Below are 21018 nucleotides of genomic sequence, written 5' to 3' on the forward strand. Positions count from 1 at the left end.
ACCAAAAAATGAAAACAACTTGTATATGGTGAACTTTACAATAACAAATAACGGAATAAGACTATATAATTCCCCAAATAGGCTTGTGATTTAGAACTAGAGGCATCCAGTTGACTTTGCTTTTACAAGATGAGGTCTGCAAAATGGATAAACAGAAGGAAACTAATGATGCTAACATGACTGCAGTCAATGATAGGAACAGTAAGCTGTTTCTAACCATTTATGTTTTAAGTAGGCTTTGCTATGATACCTTATCTGCATAACTGCTTTAGAAAACAAGCTTATATCAAATGGATTTATGTATATCTAAGAGACATAAGGTTGATATAATTTTGCCGCTTCATAGGGATTAAAAGACACACACATCTATTATCTGCAAATAAGCACTTTATTATCAAATAGTCCAGCATCAGAACAAGGTTTCTAACTCCAAAAGAGTTTTCTTTACATAGTATCATCCTGTGGAATACCTCTTAGGAAACTTTGATGCCACGTCCTACATCCCATTCCAGTTTCTTTCATAGTTGGGCAACTTGTTTTGATCTAAAAAGTACAAATTTATCTCATTCTTAACGTTGTACATGAAATGTAAGTATTAGCTCCTTTTCAGCTAGTACTTTATACTGTGCCAGGTTGAGACCTGATTTATAGTGACGCAAAAGTCAACTACAAGAAAAACACATAATCATTTTTTTTTACTTACAGAGGCAAATCTCTCTTAACACAAAGGCAATTATATAAGGCAGATGAGCCCAGAAATAACATTCATTCAAAGATAGTACTTCATATTCAATAATCCCATAGGAGAAATCAATGACTCAGAGTAAACTGAAAATTAAAGTTAGCCCTTGGGCTTTTGACAATTTAATTGCCAAGGCCTTTTGTGAATTCTAATTAATGCTCTAAATTAGCCACTATTTCTTAGAACGATGCACCAGAAGAATATGAGCCTTAATAGATACCAGCTGTTTGAAATTTGTTTTTGTGCAAGTTTTTCCTTCATCCAATATCCCACAAACAAAGCTGTTCTCAAGGCAAACTTAAGATTTATTTAAAAATTGAGTGCCTACTATATGCAAGGCACTGTGCTGGATGCAGAAAGTGTGGAAGTGACAATACTCCTTGTCAGCTATCTACGTGAGATCAGCCTGCTGAATAATGGAACCTTGGCTAGAATGCGTACACTTAGACGGATATGCCAAAAGTGTCTAACTTAAGAGACTCAAAAGAAGACATGGTAAATAGAAAAAGATATTTTGTTTTCCCCCTGGAGCTCACTTCTGATCAGAGCATTTAATGCCTTCAGTGTCAACTTTGGATTTCAGCCGATGGGGAACACTGACCACCGCCATCCTTTTAACAGAACGTTAAGTATTCAGCCAAATGTAGCTCATCATAAATACTATTACAGAAAAGTCATTCTCTGGCTTTTGCAGGGAAAATGGAAGTGTTAAAAATTGTTTCCTGTAGGTGAGAGGATCAATTTTTAAAGGCTCCAACTCTGCTTGCTTTGCTGATAAAGTTCTTGAGGAGATCATGGTCCATTTCTGCAAAGCCTGAAGTTTGTGTTACTACAGTCAAATGATTTATGCAAAACCTGAAGCAGAATTCTTCTAAATCCTAGGCACAACAAAAAAAGTATTTTAACAAATTTGTATTTCCTAATGCAATGCAACATAAAATGACAATTCCTAAACCACGCAGTCATGTAAAGGTATTTGAAGGCCAATAGGAAGAAATGGTGGTACAGCAATACCTAAAGAATAGTTATAAAACTATAGGGCAGATATGAACCTATGCTTGTAAAAATGTAAATAACAATAAAACATTCAAGTTCCTCCACACCAACCAATGCAAAGAATCTGACTTTCTATTCCCAGAGACAGGCACCTACGTGTATGAACTCTGTACCTTTTATAGTGATAGTATTTGTATTGTTCATTCCACTTTCAATATCTGTTGAAAGTATGACACTCCTCTTTTATATTCCCCTAAGGGCTTTAGCTATTTCTTCCTGTAAAGAGTATGTGAGAAAAAGTTCAAAATAGTAATGCTGGGAAACGACTTCTCTGAAGTCATTAACAAGCCACTGCTCTTTTTCCTGTCCAAGAAGACAGGATGGGATGGTTGGATTTCATCAGACCCTGCATACCTTCAATAATCTTAACTGGGAAAATGCTTTGAAGAAATCATGACTTTCTCCTAAGGGAAATTCTGCAGATTGTTGTTTCTGGCTTCCTGTGATGCACCCTAGGCCTAAGAATAATCCGCAGTAATTCTCTTAATTAGATCTGTAAACTTGAGAGTCAGAATGGAGGGGGCTGGATGCTTTTTTGGCCCCAGACGAATTAGAGCTAAAGTGAGGCTGGCCTTCAGAGACTCCCACATGCCTCCGACCCTGGGCTGCACTGCCATCTTGACCCAGGACTAGAAGTTTCCTCTCTATTAGCTGAAGCTAATTTATAAAAAAATCAAGCCAAAAATAATCTCCAAGCAATCATATATACACATTGCACACTAGCATCTTTGCTTCTTCACACACATGTAAATTATAGCAAATGCTAGAGATGAAAAAACAGACAAAAATTAGCAATACCGAGAGCCATGCCAATCAGTGTACACGCAGATTCACAGTACGTGTTAAGTAAGAAACAAACTCCATGAGGAAAGCTTATTATTTCATCCCTAAACACAGCTGTGAATAACATCTCTCAGTCCCAGGTAAACCCCAAGTGATAAAACAGGCAAAATTCTACACACTCACTTGGTATCGTGGCATGTGACTACACATAAAATGTGCTTCATGAATACATACTGAATATACCAATATCCATTTAAAATTATGGCTCTTGCTTAAATTTTTAGAAATGACATTTTTGCCTATAGCACACTGAAGTGAAACAGAGGAACAGTCTCTCCAGCTGAATTCTACAAAGACGGGAGAAGTTCATACCTACACCACACACATGAAAGTACAAATGTCTGTGGTTAGATGGGTAGGTAGTGTGAAGTCATAAATCTGGACAGCTGCAGTAAAGATGCTAATTAATGGGAGAACAAAAGGACCATCAGAAGTTACCACTGGGAACCACCTTGCTTTACTTTTCTAGACTGGGGACTTCCCATCATTACTAAAGAAGGACAGGAACTGGAAAGAGTTCCTTGATTCTAAGAATTAAAGGAATCGGCATAGAGTGATATTTGGTTATCATGCATTCTATGCATATAAAACAAGGCCCCATTATTGTTCAGAAAAGACGTGTACTTATATTTTCAATGCTACTACTTTCTATGGCTTCATGTTTAAAATTGGGCCCTTCTGTCCAGCAATCCACCCCATTTCCTTGGTTCATTCATCCTCACAGTCCTATGTGACTCACTCACACTTTCTCTCCTCAAACCCCAACACCTCCCATCTCATCCTCATTCCAAGCTTCCTTCCAATTTCACTGGGAAGAGAACCTCCACAAGCTCCTGCACCGGATCTCTGGCCGACCCGCCTACACACGTGTGGACTGTCTTCTCTCCTGTAACTGGAGGAACAGCCCATAATCCGTCTAAGGCTAGTCTCGCTCTTTCATGAGATCCCAGTGTCTCCCACCTCCTAAGGACGCCACTTAGCAACTGTCCCTGCATATCGTGCTTCCCCGAAAATAAGACCTAGCCAGACAATCAGCTCTAATGCGTCTTTTGGAGCAAAAATTAATATGAGACCCGGTCTCATTTTACTATTATATAGTAAGACCAGGTCTTATTTTACTATAAGACTGGGTCTTATGTAAGACCAGATCTTACATTAATTTTTGCTCCAAAAGACGCATTAGAGCTGATTGTCCAGCTAGGTCTTATTTTCAGGGAAACACGGTACCTGCCTCTTTCCTTTACTGGATCATCTGTATTATTACGCAAATATGCTTTAACTGCCTTCATCTTCAAAAAGTAAAAAATACGTTTTACTTCATATGGCCCTCCAATCATCACCAGTTTTGTTCCTCTTCCTACCTTTATAGTAAAATTACCAGGAAAATTTATCTATATTCTCCATCCCCAATTCCTCGACTTCCATTCTCCACAGTCAGGCTTTTACCCCCATCGCTGCTGACACTGCTGCTGAGGTCACCCATGGCCTTATTGCCAAGTCCAATGGTTAGCTCTCAGTTCTCAGCTGACAAGCAGCGGCATCTGGCTTGGTGGCTGACTTCTGCCTCCCTCTAACTGCTACGACACAGTCTCCTAGTCTGTCTCTTACCTCCCTGCTGACTCCTTTGCTCGATCTTACCTCCTTGACCTCGAAACGAAGTGTAATCCTCACACCTGCCTATTTCCTGTCAGTCTCACGACTTTACATTTCTCCCCTACACTAAACTCCAGGCTTGTTTATCCAACTTGTTTATTAAGCATTTTTGTTTGGATGTTTAATAGACATCAGAAACTTAACATATTCAAAATAAAAGTCCTGATATGTCCCCCAAAATGCTGCTCTGCCCCATCTTCCCTGTTTCAGTAAATGATGATTTCATCCATTCAGTTGCTCAGGTCAAAAACTTTGCAGTCATCCTAAGTTGTCATCTTTTTTTTCGTCACCCCACATTCAACCTATCAGCAAAGCCTGTTGGCTCTACCTTAAAAATATATTTAAACTCCAGCCACTTTTCAGCAGCCCCATAGCTAATAACTTGGACCAATCCACCATCATTACTTACTGGATGATCCAGCCTCCTAAACTATTCCCCACACAGCAGCTAGAGTACTTGCACTGTCAGTCAGCTCACGTCTGCTCCTCGCCAGTCCCTCCACTGACTCACACTGGAACTCGGATCCCTTCACGTTGCTGGCGAGCTCTGCCGGCCCTGCCTCCCTCACACACATCCATCCTCACACACCGTCTCTGACTTGCCCTGTGGCATCCTCCCTCGCTCTCCTCCGCCCACACCCATCTTGCTGGCCCATATCAGGGCCTGTACCTTTCTCTTCCCGTTAGCAGCTCCCTCCATACATATCTCCAAGTCGTTCAAGTCGCCTTTTCAGTGTCACCTTCCTTCCCTGACCCGTTAAAACTCGCAACTTAAATCTCAGCCTGGCACTTGCTATCTCCCTTCTCTACCTTACTTTTTCCATATCACTTACCACCATCTAACATACTACATATTGTATTCACTTATTTATTGCCCGTCTCCCCTCACCAGAAAGTTCATGAGGGCAAAGATTTTGTTCTATTTGGTTCACTTGCTGTACCCTTAGTGTCTAGAACAGTGCCAAGCATATAATAGGCACTCAGTGACTATTTGTTGAATCAGTGAATAAACACCGCTGGTTTTAAAATATGGAGGGGACGGGGGCTATAGAGAACTGGAGTTAAATGTGTGGTTTTGAAAACTGTGCAATCCACTTGGATTGCATACCAGCTTTGCAATTTACTACTTTACTAAGCATTTACTTAATCTCTCCAACCTGCAGTTTCCTCATTTGTAAATTGAGACCAATAATAATGCCTATATTTTAACAGGTTCTTTTAATGATTAAAAGAGATATGAACTGTGCTTTGAATAATCCCTACCTCAGATTAATTAGAGTCTAGCATGAGGGATAATAACTTGCTGAAAAAGCCCATTACATGATTAGAATCAGCAAGTAAAAAGACTAGCCAAAGCAAATATACCTTTATTTATAAAAACTTGTATTTTAAGTATACATATGGTCTATTTTACTTATAATCTATTATACTAATTTAGGGTACAACAATTAGTTAAATAGGCTGTAGTAAAATACAGTGTCTTTACAGGCAAAGTTGAACATTCATTAAAAAACATTTAATGAGCGCCTACTATGTGTCAGGCACTTTCCTAGGCACTAGGGATTCACTTGTGAGCAAAGTAAAGTCCTTCCATTCCTCCAGGCACTTACTTCCTAGAAAACAGGGCTGGAAGGTAACAATACAAATAATTCACATAAATAGGGAATATGAAAAAGTCTTGGAAATTAAGTCTAGTTCAGATGGAAACACTATACACCCACTATCTTGTCATCTGAGGTAGCCCACCAGAGTCCAGTATTATCACATGAGTTTAACAAACTAGAAAAAGCACATTGATTTTGGCCAAAAAGCATTTTGCATGTGCCCAATGTAGCATTACCACAATGAAAGACAAGCATTCACTATGCTTTTAAATGACTGTGTTTCAAAGTGGGTAAGATTATTTTAAATGTTACGTTAAAAAAAAAAAATCTAGCACTTAGAGATAAGCTAGTCAAAAATCAGGAGCTGTGTGAAAATGTTATGTTCTCTGGTTGATGAGTCATTTCCTTCCTCATACTTTTTGTATTTTCCAAGTGTTCTTTAATAAGCATATTATTTATATAAGCAGAAAAGAAGTTATAACCTTTTTTCCGCTAAAATGTCCCTGTTTTTTTAACCAAAAGAAAGGATATCCTTATACCAAAAGGAAATCGACTCTAAGAAATATAGCCTGTTTCCTAAAGATTTAGCTCCAAGACAGGTTTTCTTTCCTTTCTTTATTATCAAAACAATACATGGTGACTGTAGAAAGTTCAGGAAAAACAAGCAAAGATAAGGAAATGAAAATCATCCATAATTGCACAATTCAAAGATAACTATTTGCTATATTTTTCAGGTTTTTCTATTTAGATAATGAATTTCAGTCTTTAATTCAGCTATTTATACTTAAAAAATAAAAATAACATAGTTTTTCAATTAATGTTAGTTAGATGCACAATATCATAGTATTAACATCGTATAGTTTAAACAGTCCTCTACTGTTCATGTTGACTTTTTCTAATTTTTCAAAATTATAAACAATGCTGCAGTAAACATCTCAGAAGTTAATCTTTGCCTCAATCCATAATTACTTCCTTCAGACAAACTCCTGTAAGTGAATTTCTTAAAGGATTACATCATTAAAGCTTTTAATACATATTATATCAAATTGCACCCCATAATGACTGTACCAATTTGCACTTTTGTCAGCAGTTTAGAAGAACATTCACTGTTCTGAGCCTGTATTATTTCTAAAAATATATTCCCTAGTATGACAGATGAAAAATTATACCTTGCTTTCATTTTTTCATAAATCTATTTCGTTCATTTTTTTCAAATTCCTCGTTTTCTTTTTGTTTTTTAAGAACTATACGTTAACTACACCAAACTTGCATCATTATATGTTGCAAACATTTTCCGAGTGTACTGTTTATTTTTTAATTTTCCAGGTGGCATTTTTTGGTGTATAAATGTTTTTTTTTTATCATTTTGACATCAACTCTATCAATTTTTTCCTTTACAGTTTCTGCCTTCCAGGTAATATTACATAAATATTCACTAATATTTTTTCTGATACTTTACTGTATTTGTTTACATTAAGTCTTTCATCTACCTAGATTTTAGTTTCATTTAAGATATGAAGTAGACATCTATTTTTTCTAGGTCAGCGAGTTGACAAAATGCTTTTCTTACCTGAGCTTCGTACTTCACAGCAGCAGAGAGCAGAGCAATGGCATTTTCCTCACAGATTCCTTGCTTGATAGTTTGTTGGCAGAGCTTTTTCAAACGATTTTCTCTATAAAATGTAGCCAAGTCTAGCAACCCTTGTGGAAAGACATGTTTATTAGGGAGAGTGATTTCAAGCATCCTGATTTAAACTCACGCACCACTTCACAGATGATTTTGATGTTCTTTTGAATATAATCCTTGGGGAAGGCTGTGTAAAACAGACTTGTGCTGACTTACACTCTGAGCAGGTGACTACCTAGGAATGGAGCTGAACTGAACAAATACGACACACAAACAAGGAGCTGTGGAAAAATAGGAGCACAGTGAAAATGGCTTTAATATACTTCCTAGAAATGCCGCTCTAATTATCCGTCCACCCACATTACCAATATCTGCTGCCTGGTCATCTCCACCAGCATACGCACGTGCCACAACAGTGCTCATCGTTTTAAAAAAGAAAAGCCTTCGTGCACACATTTGTATCCCATCACCCTACCCCATTTCTCTGCTCCTCTCTACAGCAGACCTCCAGGGGAGAGTCATCCCTACTCGCTGCCTCCACTTTCTCACCTCAGGCAGAACCCCACCCCTTCCACTCTGACATCACACCTGTGATTGTCACTCATGGCTTCCATAGGGACAAGTCCAAGGGGCTGTTCTCCAGTTTCATCTTCCTCAAGACTGACACAGAATTCCGTGTGTTGACGAAATGTTTTGTTACTTGTTTACAGTGTTTTTCTTCTCCTTAATTACTCTTCAGTTTCCTGGCTGGACCCCTTTTCCTGACTTCCAAATATTTGAGTCCCGCAGCGTTCAATCCTCAGATTCTTACTTCACTTACTTCCCTAAGTGATTCCAGCCCCATGATTTAAATACCACCTATAAATGCTGATGATTCCTGTTACATTATCTGTCATCTACTTTCAAATAATTCGACATAGAGGGATATACATATGTGAGTTCATTTTAATCTACCTCAAGGGGCACTGAAGTGCTCTAATCAGGAACGGTCAGTTGGCATTTGAAAGACCCTTCGGGAGCTTCAGATTCTCATTAAAGAGTGCTTGAAATACTTTGTCATTGGTGAACTGAGTGATCTTAGGGATATGTGGCTTGGCTAGAAATACTGTGAAGGTCCTTATGCCCTCGCATGAATGGGGTGCAAGCACCATGAGCTCAGCAGCCCTACACCTTTGGAGAAGTATACTCGCTAGGTCTGCATCCAGGTCTAGGTTGCCACCTGACCAAAAGATCAGCTGAATCTTGCTGCTAGAATATCGTCACATCCACTTCAAGCTAACCTTTCATGCAAGCTACTTCACTGAGGGCCTAATGGACAGACAGGGATTTCATCAGTCTTACAACATTAACTCTTTGTATCTGTCTGCTGCTAAGTTTTGCACACGTGGAAGAATTTGGTTGGAAACTTACTTTCACTGTAACATGATAAACATTATCAAAGTTATGGAAGAAAGACCTATGGCCCATTGGAGGATGCTGAAATCTTGAGAGTTGTGAAAGGCGCGATTGCTTTTGGTCAGTTCTCAACTCCCAAAATCTCATCAGTGGCCCTATACCTCCCAAGCTGAGACTCACATCTGCATGTACCACAAGAAATGCCCTGAGGGAGGACCCTGCCCCAAGTCCCTGCTCTGTGCCTCCTCCAGGCACACCCCTCACCAAAAGTGTGGCCAAGGAGCCATGCACCCACTCACTCTTAGACCACACTTTGGGGATGTGGGATCCTGGGATTCTCTGCCTAATTAGCCCTGAGGGCACGTGTGGGTATTTCCTTCCCTCCAAACCATACTACCCAAGTGCAGACCCCCAGTCCCAAGGGTGGCCCGGGGTGGAGTGGATAGAGCTTGGACGTGCAGGCCGGGGTGCCCACATAGCCCTTGTGAGGCAGGATGCAGCTGGTGGTGGGAGAAGAAAGGCGGCAGGCTGCAGCTGGCGCCAGAGGCCTGTCGTCCCCCCACCCACACCCACCCCGGGGCCACTGTGCTCCAGTGCACAACTCCCAGGAGTCCTATAACTAAATTCCAACTAAAACTCCAACGTGGCCTTTCAGTTCTCAATGAAGGTATAGTTCTCAAGGTACGAGGACTAAACGTATTTTATCTGAAGTTTGTTAGCTTGACACATAAATAAGCTTTTAGACATGGTACGTGGCCCTTCATCTGGACTCTTGCCCAGGGCCCTGCAAATGTTGGGGTGGGCCTACCAAATAACTGCCACTGGGGGTCTCATAGAGCAGCTCAAGCTCCTTTGACTTGTCAAACTCAAGAGCAACACCTCTCCACCTTCCTCATCTTACTGACTGATACTTCCGTTAACCCAGCCACTCAGGCCAAGTACGTCAGAGCAGTCATCCTTCTCTTTCCCTCCAACCCACATCCCATCCCTCGGCAAAACCCATTAGCTCCATCTTTAAAATATACCCAGAATCTGATCTCTTTTCACCACCACCACTGCTGCACCACACTAACCAGGGTACCGTCATCTCACACCTGAACCATTATAACTACTCATCTTTTCAAAACAAACCCCATCTCTCCTGTGGTAGAAGCTGCTTGTTGCTTCCCCACGACACACAAACACTCGCGCTCCCTTTCTTCCAAAATCATAGAATATTTAGCTGAGTCCTGGCCATCTGGAGATGGCTTCTTAGTGTGTTTTTTACCCAGCTTCTTAGTGTGTTTTTTACCCAGCTTCTCTCCTAGGCAGTTCGGTGATGGCCTCAGTCAGCTCTGGTCTATGGTCTGAAATAAGTGGAACTTCCAGGACCCTTCCTTAAGGCCCCCGTGTCACTGTCCCTTCCTCTCTCCTGCCCATAATGCAGATGCAGTCTTGGATCCTAGGAACGGGCCACATGTACGAATGCCCTGTACTGTAACCCTGAGAGACAGAAACAAACGATCTTGTTTAAGCCACTTTTTTCTTTTCATTTTACTCTTAGAGTCACAGCAAATCCTACAGAACACAATCCCTATGCTCAGAACCTTGCAAGGCTTTCCATCACACCAAGAATAAAACGCAAGCTCTTCACCATGGCTTCCGAGGTTATGCGCACTCTTGCCCAGCTCTGTCTGACCTCAGTTCCTAGACGATCAGCCTCGCTCAGTCCACCCCAACCACCCTGGCCCCCTTCGTCTTCCTCCACCTGCTAAACATATTCCTGTCTGACCTTTGCACCTACTGTTTCCTCACTTAGAGCGCTCTTCCTCGGGTATCTGCGTGGCTCGCTCCCTCACGCCTCCCCCAGGTCTCTGCTCAGTGTACCTCCTGATGGAGGCCTCCCTTCACCCTCCCAACTGAAGGCCTGTATTTATTTGTTTAGGGCTGGTCTCCCTCATCTGAATACAAGCTCCACAGGGGCAGGGCCTCCGTCTGTCTCCTCAGACACGGAGAGGAGCTGCAGCTCACCGAGGGCATGTATGAATGTAATACATTGAAGGGAGGGAGGGAGGGGGGGAGGGAGGGAGGGAAGGAGGGAGGGAGGGAGGGAGGAAGGAAGGAAGGAAGGAAGGAAGGAAGGAAGGAAGGAAGGAAGGAAGGAAGGAAGGCTATAAAGCTTCAGAAATCAGTCCTCTGTTTACCTGAGTAAAATGAAATACTGATCTGGGAAAAAGTGTTATTGGTTTATACATGTAAAATGAGTGTTTAATTTAAAAATTGGGGGGTCGAACCCTTCTTTTAGTGCCTTGTAGAAGTAGTTCCCGAATTTCTCTGTACCACTGGCCAACAATATTGCTGACAGCTGTAACCTGAAACTTAGTGTGTTTTTTACTCTGCGCCCATTGGACTCCCCCCCCACCCCACCCCCACCCCGTGTTGCTCTTTTATTGTCAGTTAGCCTGAGGTGCCAGGAACGCCCCTCACTCCTTTCCAGACAGGATGCACCAGACCACAGTGATGTATCCCAAAGCAATCTGGAAGGGAAATTCACAGTTATGGAGACCAGCAGGGCTTTTTATGATGTGCATTTTATCTTTTTTGTAATGCAGGCATCTTCAGGGCAGCCGGGTGCTAGCTAAACGTTATGCACAATATTTACATACAGTAATTAGGGAAGAATGGCACCCGCTCCACAGTGGTGATGGTTTGATAAGTCATCTATCTCTTATTTGATCTAGCCAGTCAACCTCTGTGTGAAGTAGTAACAAGGGGAAAGAGTTTGGGTTCAACACAAAAAGAGAACTCCTTCTGTGATGCTCGCACAGAGACTTTCATTTAGGTGCGACAGAAACCACCTTTGCCAAGTCACCCAGCATTTTGCTAAGCTCTTGGTCAAGTCCGGTGGCAATTACCTACTGCCTCCTCAGGGGGAAGGCTGATGCTGTCTGTGTACAGGTATTCCAGGAAGGCTCGGTAAACAGGATATGAAAATTCACTCATTTCTACAATATCATCCTCACTGTCTTCCAACGAAGAACGAAAATGTTCACACCTGAAGGAAGAAAAGCATGTCAGGTCCTAAGTTCTGGGCAAGAGCAGACGACTGCAGGGAGCATGTCCTGTGGGGCTCAAAGGGGGAAAAGCTGACGGAGAAAGAGAAAGAGCAGCACCACACGTGACTCTCTCCAAGCTTCACACCTTCGTGTCTTTGCCCTCACCCCTCGCTTCCTGTGCTGGCCAGTTTCCAAACGACCATTAACTCAACAAGGCTGCAAATGCTCCCCTGTTGTGCTAGACCTGCAACAAGGCTGCACGTGCTCCCCTGTTGTGCTGGACCTGCCCCTGTGGCCACGCCAGGTGGAAACTGCCTCCTCCCTGGCATAGTGCCCATGCCACGTCCATCGAGCAGCATTTATGGAAACCATGTGAGTTTATTTTTATAACCTCTGAGTAATTTTGTTTCTTCTTCACTTCCTCTTATGGGTTGAATTACGTGTCCCCCAATTCCTCATATGCTGAAACCCTAACCTCAGAATATAACAGCGTTTGTAGACTAAAATGCTATAGAGCGTTCGTTGCAGTAGGATTTAAATATGTGTTATACAACAATGTGATGATTTTCAAAATCATATGTTAAAAGAAGCCAGGCACAGAATAGGATATACTGTATAATCCTATTTGTATAAACTTCTAGAAAATGCTACCTAATCCATAGTGACAGAAAGATCAGTGCTGGCCCCAGGGCTGGGGTATGAGGGATCTTTGAGGGGTGACAGAAACATACCATATCTTGATTTGGGGCAATGCTTTCACATGTACTCATATGTCAAAGCTCCTGAAATGCACACTTTAAATGTATGTAGCTCATTCCTCAAAAAGTATACATCAATGAATCTGATTCCTTAAAAATCTGGGTTCGCTTTACCCGAGACCTTGTTGCTCTGGAAAAGCCTCCTCTTCCCTTTTTTCAAGCATCTATAAGTTCAGCATCACAAAGCTGACTGAGGGGAGTGACGCTGATGGGCTGGGCCCAGCTCCTAGCTAGGGGGCTGTGGCTTGTGTCGAAGCAGTTCCTGCAGTGCCAGAAGCACACGACACACTCACCCAGTGGCAACTGGCTGCTCTCTGAGGCCAAGGGGGGCAGACCATTTGTCTTCCTCTCAGGAAGCCTACGGTACTTAGGCCCTGAACCACACCCCCGGCACTCACTGCATCCAGCCTCTCTTATTTCTTGTTTCATGTATAATGTATTTTCCCCGGCTGCATTATAAGCTCATAAGAGCAAAAACTGCCTTACATTTTTTTCATAATTACTGAAGTGCCTAGCATAGTTCCTTGGATTGGCAAATAATAAATGTATTTATTTCAATTCTCAAAATAAATGATTCCTTACCTAATTTTGAGGAGGACTTTATGTGCATAAATATACTTTCCATCCACCAGAAATTTCAGGTCTGCGGTGTTGGGGTTGTCAAATTCCCTTTTCAGTGACTCAGCCACTGTGAGGTGGTCGTCAGGCTCTAAGAGAATAACAACACCATAGAATTGACTACAGACATAATGAAAATGCAGGCTACAGTATAGCATTGCTCTGTTGACACTCATGAAAATACCAATTTTCCAAAATAACTGACTGACTGAGCAATGCTTTTTTTGCCCTAAATACAGTTGCACATCTCTATCATCAAGGATTAGAACCTCACACACATCTGCTTGTAAATCTACCAAAACAACTAAAAAGTCCAAAACCACCTCACTAATTGAAATTTTTGAATGTTTGAGTAAATATAGTAGCTAAAAAGAAAAGATATGGTTTCCCAGTCAAATTAAAAAGGAGTCAAATAAAAATACTTTTAATTTAGTATGTACCGTAATGTTGGTGGCTGACACTTTTAAGAAAAATTAATCAAACTAGTTCTGTTTCACAGGAGCTCAATAGCGGGAAACAAATCATATGACACTGCACTTAACAAAGTCCTTCCTGTCAAAATAAGAGCGCCAGCATTCTCTTCCTGTTTTCAAGCCATCACCCGATTGGACAGTGATCAGCTCACCTACAGACAGGAGGCGCCAGGAGACAGCGGGAGTGGCGAAGCAGGCAAACACGTCATCCGTGCAGGAGAAGTGGGTGAGGTGAGGCAGGACCACCGACTGGCCCCGGCACTGGCCCCACATGTACACGTGGCCCCCCTGGGTCTTGGCGGCAGAGGTGTGGGCAGAGTGGCATGCTGCAATCTCTATAATTCTAAATTCACAAACACCAAGTCAACACAATAAACAGGGAAAGAAACAACTGATCTCTCCTTCCCTTAGGTTTAATTGATTTAAAAAACAAAACAAGACTTACACACCTAACGTCCTAAGTTTTCAGGCAATATACAGGTACTTACATGGAAGCTATCCTTCAACACACTTGTAACTCATGAAGATCTTGTTACCACTTCTCACCAATAGGCCTATAAAGGTATGTACCATCCCGTTTTGAAATTCAAGTACAATTTAAGAGCATAAAGACCAAAAAGAAAAAAAGGTGATATAATTTTTTTTTCTTAAAACATAACTTGCTAAAGTAGATAATAAGGACTTCAACCATCTTGACCCAGGTTCAATACATATTTTCATCAAAACTTTACCAATTAGGGTTACATGGAGCATGCTACAGGTCACCCCAACTCACACTGCAAACAGTAAATTCAGTAGTTCTAATTCACTGGACTGTGTCATCTGGAGCCCAAGAGTGCAGTTTTCTGGGATCAATATATGTTAGACCTGAGTGCAATAAGTTCATGATTGCTGGGGAGGTAGTTCTCAGAACACTTCCTAATGGAAAACATTAATTTTGTTGATTTGGAAATAATTACTTTGCCCTAAGAATAAGACGCCATACAGATTCAAAGAAGACAGTAAACTATTTTACCCCAAGTGAGGTGCCATCTTGATTTTGTCATAGCATGCAATGGTACACGCATCCTCAGACAGGCTCAGAATTTCAGAATCATCTTTGACTTCTTCTCCCTCCTCACCACTTTCTTCAGAATATCCAGTTGACAAATAACATAGAGTCTTTGTAAATTCTCCCATCTGCCACCACCCCAGGTCAGACACACCCCACATCTGGACCAATGTAACAGCCTCCTAGGTCTTGGCCTTAGATGTTCTCTCTCCTCTGACCCACATTGCACAATGCTGGCAGGTGAATCATTCTCTTGCAACACCATTCTCATCAGTACTTGAAACCTTCAGTGACTTCCCACAAAATAAAATCCAGACATGTGACATGAAGGCCTTCTATAATTTGGCTTCCACCTATGTCCAGCCTTTTTTCAAATCACTTTTGCCCACACACCCTATATTCCAACAAACAGATGTACTTACTGCCCTTCAATGTCTTTATTCACAGTTAAAGTCCTTATTCAGGAATGTTCTTTCCTTTCTTCCTGTCTTAAAAATCCTACCCACCTTTTAAGCTCAGTTCAAACAGCCCCAAGGTAAGAGGTCTCTTGCTCACCTGAGTTCTTACAGTACAGTACTTCCTGTCCACACCACTCTAGCCTGGCCTTGTTATCTTTTCAGGTGTATATGTAAGCCTATTAAGTTAGATTACAATTTCCTGGAAGGCTAAATCACTAGCTTATTTCTCTCTCCCTAAGCACCCAGTACAGTGTCTTACTAAATACAATTTGTATATCATTTTATTAACTTATTGGGAAAGACTCAACAAAACCGAGCAACTGAGGGTTGGGTAAGACCCATTGACCAAGGCTAGCAACTGCAGGGTGGAGATGTTTCTCCACTGTGTGCTTTAACTAGATGTTTCCCAATCAAGGAAGAAGGATGGTCATCGTACAACTTGGCAGATTGCTATGGCAGCTTGCCTCAGAAGGCTGGGACATTGTTTTCATGTGCAACCCAAGTAATCTCACTGATTTATTACAGGATTGCTGTCAGCTCCTGAAAACAACCCAAGAGTACTGGAGGAAAAGAGGCTATGATGTCTCAGAGTTGAGAGACTGGATGTTGGATCTAGGTTGGAATCCCTAGCTCTACCACTAGGCTGTGTAACTGTGGGAATGGCCCTGGGGCTCTAGGAGTCTCACTTTCATCACATTGTAAGGCCCAGTATGTGAGAATTAAACGAGAAAATGCTAAGCTCCAAGCACGATGTCTGGTGTACAAATGGTAGCCTATCTAATAGAGTTTTCTTAATACTATTACTTCTACTCAGCATTTTAAGTGCCAAAGCTGCCCTTATGTAGAGACTATATATTTCTAATGATCAATTCAGATTAGTAAGGCCTTTCCGATATGCATGGTTAAGTCAGTCAAGTGGCTCAAATATCTTAATTTCTAAATCTCTTTTGTTTACAAAAGAACCTTGCCCACAGGGGGAAAATGGTCAGTACTATTTGGCTTCTCAAAAAGCATATTCTTTTCAACAAATAGAGAAAAGGGAGCAGGAAACAATACATCTAGTCAAAGAAAAGTGCTTTGACTGTTAGCATTTACCCTCATATGTTACCCCACATATGAGAGTAGCAACACACTTCATTTTAGATGGCTCGGTGTCATGGGCAGGACATGAGTTGGGAGTCAGATAGCAGTGTGTAGAGGCCAAGTATCCATTTTGTCATCTCAAAAAAAAGTAAGGTGAAGGGAGCAAAATACAAGGTAGCAATCATCTCATAGGCTTGTGGTGAAGAGTAAATGAAATAAGCTATCTGGCACAATACACATTTCTTCCCATGACTAAAAGTGTTTAACAGCTGCTGCAGGAACTATGGAGCCTGCCGAGGAGCTCACGACTCAGCTGAAGAGAGAAGTGACGTATCTGTGAAACTGCAAAAATTCCCAGATACCATCATAATGTACAGCACTGACTACAATTGCTCTGGTGAGTAAGGGAAAACACCAGGGGACTCCTCCGGGAGCATGAGTATTTAAAGTAAAAGGGAATGCAGCTGGGCCGCACAGGTCTGGGTGAGGAGAGCATATGAGGCAGGGAGAAATACTTGTATAAATGTGCAGGCAGAGGGTGGAAACAGCAAGCCTGGAGAGGATACACTATTAAGAGGACCTACCTGGAACAGATGGGCAACTCTGGGGAGGACAGAGCAATGAGGTTTGCTAGCAACAGAAGTGTCAGTCTTAAGTCCAAGGCTGAAGGGTTTAAAATTGATCTGATGTGATAGACAAATGGGAAACCGCTTTGTAACAGGGCCATGACATTCTTAGATTACTCTGGCAACAGTGTGCAAGATAGATTGAAAGGGAGAGACAGAACAGCCTAGCGGGTGAGCTGGGGAAGGCTGATAGGTGTGCACATGTCATGTCCACGCCATGGTGCCAGGGAGGAATCCGGGTGGCCTTTGAGATCAATGACAGGAAGAAGAGGCATCAAAGATGGCCCTGGAGAAAGTCTCAGAAAACACCCACCTGGCATTGTGGAGGGAGGGGGACGTAGTGCCGTCTGATGCCGTGATGGGGGCTCAATACACAGATATCTGAGCAGCTAACAAAAGAAAAAGGCCTTCTACATTTTAACCACTTTAGTTATAAAGCAATCTTAGTATTAGATTATAAAGCAAATTTAGTATTCTCTGAGAGGGGGAGAGGTTAGAATAGCCCAACAGTGTTTAGATAAACATTAATTAATTGCTCTGTTCTTATCATATTTAATCATTTCTACAATGACCTACTTGGCAAAGACTTAAGTTTTTTTGAATAACTTTTGTATACTTTGGGAGACTACTTAAAATGATAGATCCTCTCCCTTTTCCCTGATAATTTTCTATGAAACATGTTAACTGACTGGAATACAACAGTGTCCATCCATCTATGCTAAACTATCACCATCAGAAAATCAAAATAATTTAATTGCTACATTTACTTCTGAAATGTCTCCATGAAGCTTCCATGGAGCCTCCTTTTATGAGCCTCCATGAAAAGGGGAGACACCTTTGCCATTACAGGAGGCGGGAATGCTGGCTGGCCCAGACAAAGCAAAAGGGTTAGGAGGGGGAGGCTGTGGACCTGGCCTTCACCTGGCCTCGTGACATTTACCTGGAACACTAGCGCCACATGGGAAGTCAGGGGTGGGGCACAGGCCTGGCTGACTGCAGCAGCTGCCACAGGAGGAAGAGTAGAGGGAATTTAGAGGGAACCTTCAGGTCTAGGCACGGGAGGAAGCCACGGCCCAGACACCCTGCCTACGGTCATATGTTCCTATATCTGATTTATACCAAGGGGCAAATTTTGAAGTTCAGATTTGCCAGCCTTATATGAAACAGGCGATGACTATAAATTGACTTTTACTGTCAAGATATCTGGAGTATTTCACACTTTATTAAGCTGTTATTAATGAAAAAGGAAACCACTTCATGTTCATAATAAGTAGGTTTTGTGTCACCTCAATGGGAGGATCTATAACTATACAGCTTAATGACCGTGAAGTACTAGAAATGACAAAGTAGAGAGTGAGAAAGAACAGAAAACAAAACAAGGAGAGAAGGTAATTTGTGAGGTTAAAGAATAATGGAAAAAAAATAGTGATAATAAGATCCAGAGCAATGATTCCCAATCCTGGTTTTGTAAGAGGTTCACATACCATGTTTCCCCGAAAATAAGACCTAGCCAGACAATCAAGTCTAATGCGTCTTTTGGAGCAAAAATTAATATAAGACCCAGTATTATATATTATATTATATTATATTATATTATATTATATTATATTATATATTATAGTATATTAAGAAACGGTCTTATAGTAAAATAAGACCGGGTCTTACAGTAAAATAAGACCGGGTCTTACATTAATTTTTGCTCCAAAAGATGCATTAGGGCTGATTGTCCAGCTAGGTCTTCTTTTCGGGGAAACATGGTCTTACCAATTACCTCCACAAGTCACAAAATTCACAAAAATTCAAGGCAACGTTGGTTTTAAACCAATTTAACTTAAAATATGTTTTTATGGAACTTTAAGAACAAAGACAAATGCTAGTGAATCAAAGTATTACAACTTCAGAAAGATTGGCGATGACTGGGTTAGAGAGAAGAAAATCATTTTAATTATTAAAATTACTTTTATGTGAACATAAATTGCTGGCACGTGTTAGCATTCTTCATCATAAACTGACCTCGGTGGGAAAAAACTTTTAAAGGTTTTCCTTCGTTTGCTGTTTAGCAAAGAATCCAATTAGACAAATTTTTTACTTTACACTGGGTAAATAGGTAACTAAGACCTATCCACCCCACCCTAAATTCAATCCTGTTGTTTCTAACTAGTCAAGCTTCCTTATAATGGGCTCCAAAAAAGTCAGATGTAAGTTCCCGAGAGATAAGTCATAACATAGTTGCAAAGTTCCAGTCATTGAAAAGGGTTGGTGGGTACAGAACAAGTCCCAGCAGACCGTAAATTCCTCCCTTGCAAGATTCCTGTGACAGATCCCGCAAGCTCAGACATTACCACCTGAAATTCAAGCATGGAAATCTAAGCAAAGCAGGAATATCTCATTCAAAACAATCATCCATGATATTTGTAGACAAAATTATGTTTATGTGGACAACAGCAAGTGTGTAAGTGTGTAGCTATTTCCTGTTATACAGTTGTAATTTCAAAAAATGAAACAAGGTAAATAAACTGAAAGCAACAAACAAAAAAGTATCTTAGACACAGACAACAGTTTAGTGGTTACCAGAGGGTGGGAGCGGAAGGGGTGAACAGGGTAAAGGGGATCAAATACATGGTGATGGAAGGAGAACGGACTCTGCGTGGTGAACACACAATGTCATATATAGATGATGTATTATAGAAATGTACACTTTAAACCTATATAATTTTATTAACCAATGTCACCTCAACAAATTTAATAAAAAATAAATTTAAATTGAAAAATTGAAAAAAGGTAAGGCGTTTTTTAAACAAATTGTAAAGATTTTTTAAAAGATGGAAAAGCAAAAGGTAACTCTCAAGTACCAGGTAAGGAACTTGGCGCTCACGTAACTTCCATGCCCTGCTTCTCTGCCTGTTTCTTTCTCCCACCAACCTGCCTTACAAGCCATCTGTCACTGCGTGACCAGTCAGAAGTCGTTGGCAGCTCGTTCTGGGACTATCAGGCCAGCAGCGCAAAGGGTCAGGTAGCTGGTGGCCAGATGGCAGCAGATTCGGTAAGTCCAGGGACAGATGAGTTATGTGTAGCAGCACCAGAAAATGGTAAAGTGCCATACAAATATGTTGTTGTTATTTCCATGTATGTTACCTTGATTCAGTCTTTTAACACTTCTTTGTTTTGTCTAAATACTAAATTTGCTGGATTTGCTGGCCTGAGGTATTTGTGAGATTACTCAAAGTCTCAGAACTATCCCTTCTCTTGTCACTGAGTAGCTCTGACCTACCTTTAAAAAGAAATGCAAATGACATAGCTGTAGGCACTTAGTGCAAGCCCACCAATTCTACACCTCCATTCTCTCTCCTCCTCCCCAATTCTTAAGGAGTCCAGGTCTTATTCTAAGATTTTGGGGGGAAAAAAATCAAAACAATTTTTTAAAACCTATTTAACATAGGTTAAATAAAATTAGCCAGTTTATAATACTCAAATGAAAATCAAGGGGGGTTGAAAATGACAATTTGGTTCTTCATTTTCATTCTAAGAGAAATACAAGCGATTTGCATACAAATGCAAGATAATTTATCTATATATTGATTTTTAAATCAGATTTAACAAAAATTAATAGGTAAAGTAAAAAATAGCAGTATTAATTTCTACAATGATTACAATCCAGAATGAAATGTTTTGTTCCATACTACTGTGTCAAGAAATAAAGAGTGGAAAGTTGATATGGCCATAGAAATTCAAAGGGTCTTCAAAAATAATAGGATAAATTGGGTGGGAAAATGTGCATATGCCAGTTACTTAACACACCCTTGCAAACAAGTGCACAAAACTAGTCACGCTTCTAACCATTTTACTCTTTCTGGTAGTGATAGCTTGGGAGTTGGAAGTAATGAGATTCCCTACCCTTTTCAACGGGCAAATTCTGTAAGTAGCTGAATGAATGGCTTTATACCACATTTGAGGTATTTTTATCTTCCTAAACCACAGCACATAGACCTCACATGT

The 21018-nt window shown here is 41.0% G+C and overlaps 1 protein-coding gene across 8 annotated transcripts in view; it reads right to left on the bottom strand.

The window, feature by feature from the left end:
- Positions 1 to 369: 369 nt before the first annotated feature.
- The window catches only part of RCBTB2 (RCC1 and BTB domain containing protein 2), a 41842-nt gene continuing 21193 nt past the window's right edge, over positions 370 to 21018 (bottom strand). For 7 of the 8 annotated variants that reach the window (XM_019748017.3, XM_019748020.3, XM_019748016.3 and 4 more), the window contains 5 exons: positions 13957 to 14147; positions 13296 to 13422; positions 11815 to 11954; positions 7469 to 7599; positions 370 to 1620 (listed from right to left, as the gene is read on the bottom strand). In XM_019748017.3, the coding sequence (XP_019603576.2) occupies positions 1480 to 1620; positions 7469 to 7599; positions 11815 to 11954; positions 13296 to 13422; positions 13957 to 14147 (730 nt within the window). In that variant the 3' untranslated portion in view covers positions 370 to 1479. Of the gene's footprint in view, positions 1621 to 5695; positions 5921 to 7468; positions 7600 to 11814; positions 11955 to 13295; positions 13423 to 13956; positions 14148 to 21018 lie in introns of those variants that run through there. The other variant, XM_088792883.1, reaches the window with a different exon arrangement.

The sequence above is a fragment of the Rhinolophus sinicus genome, chromosome 16, assembly GCF_057876585.1.
Source record: "Rhinolophus sinicus isolate RSI-liver-muscle chromosome 16, RSI-T2T, whole genome shotgun sequence".
Taxonomy (NCBI): domain Eukaryota; kingdom Metazoa; phylum Chordata; class Mammalia; order Chiroptera; family Rhinolophidae; genus Rhinolophus; species Rhinolophus sinicus.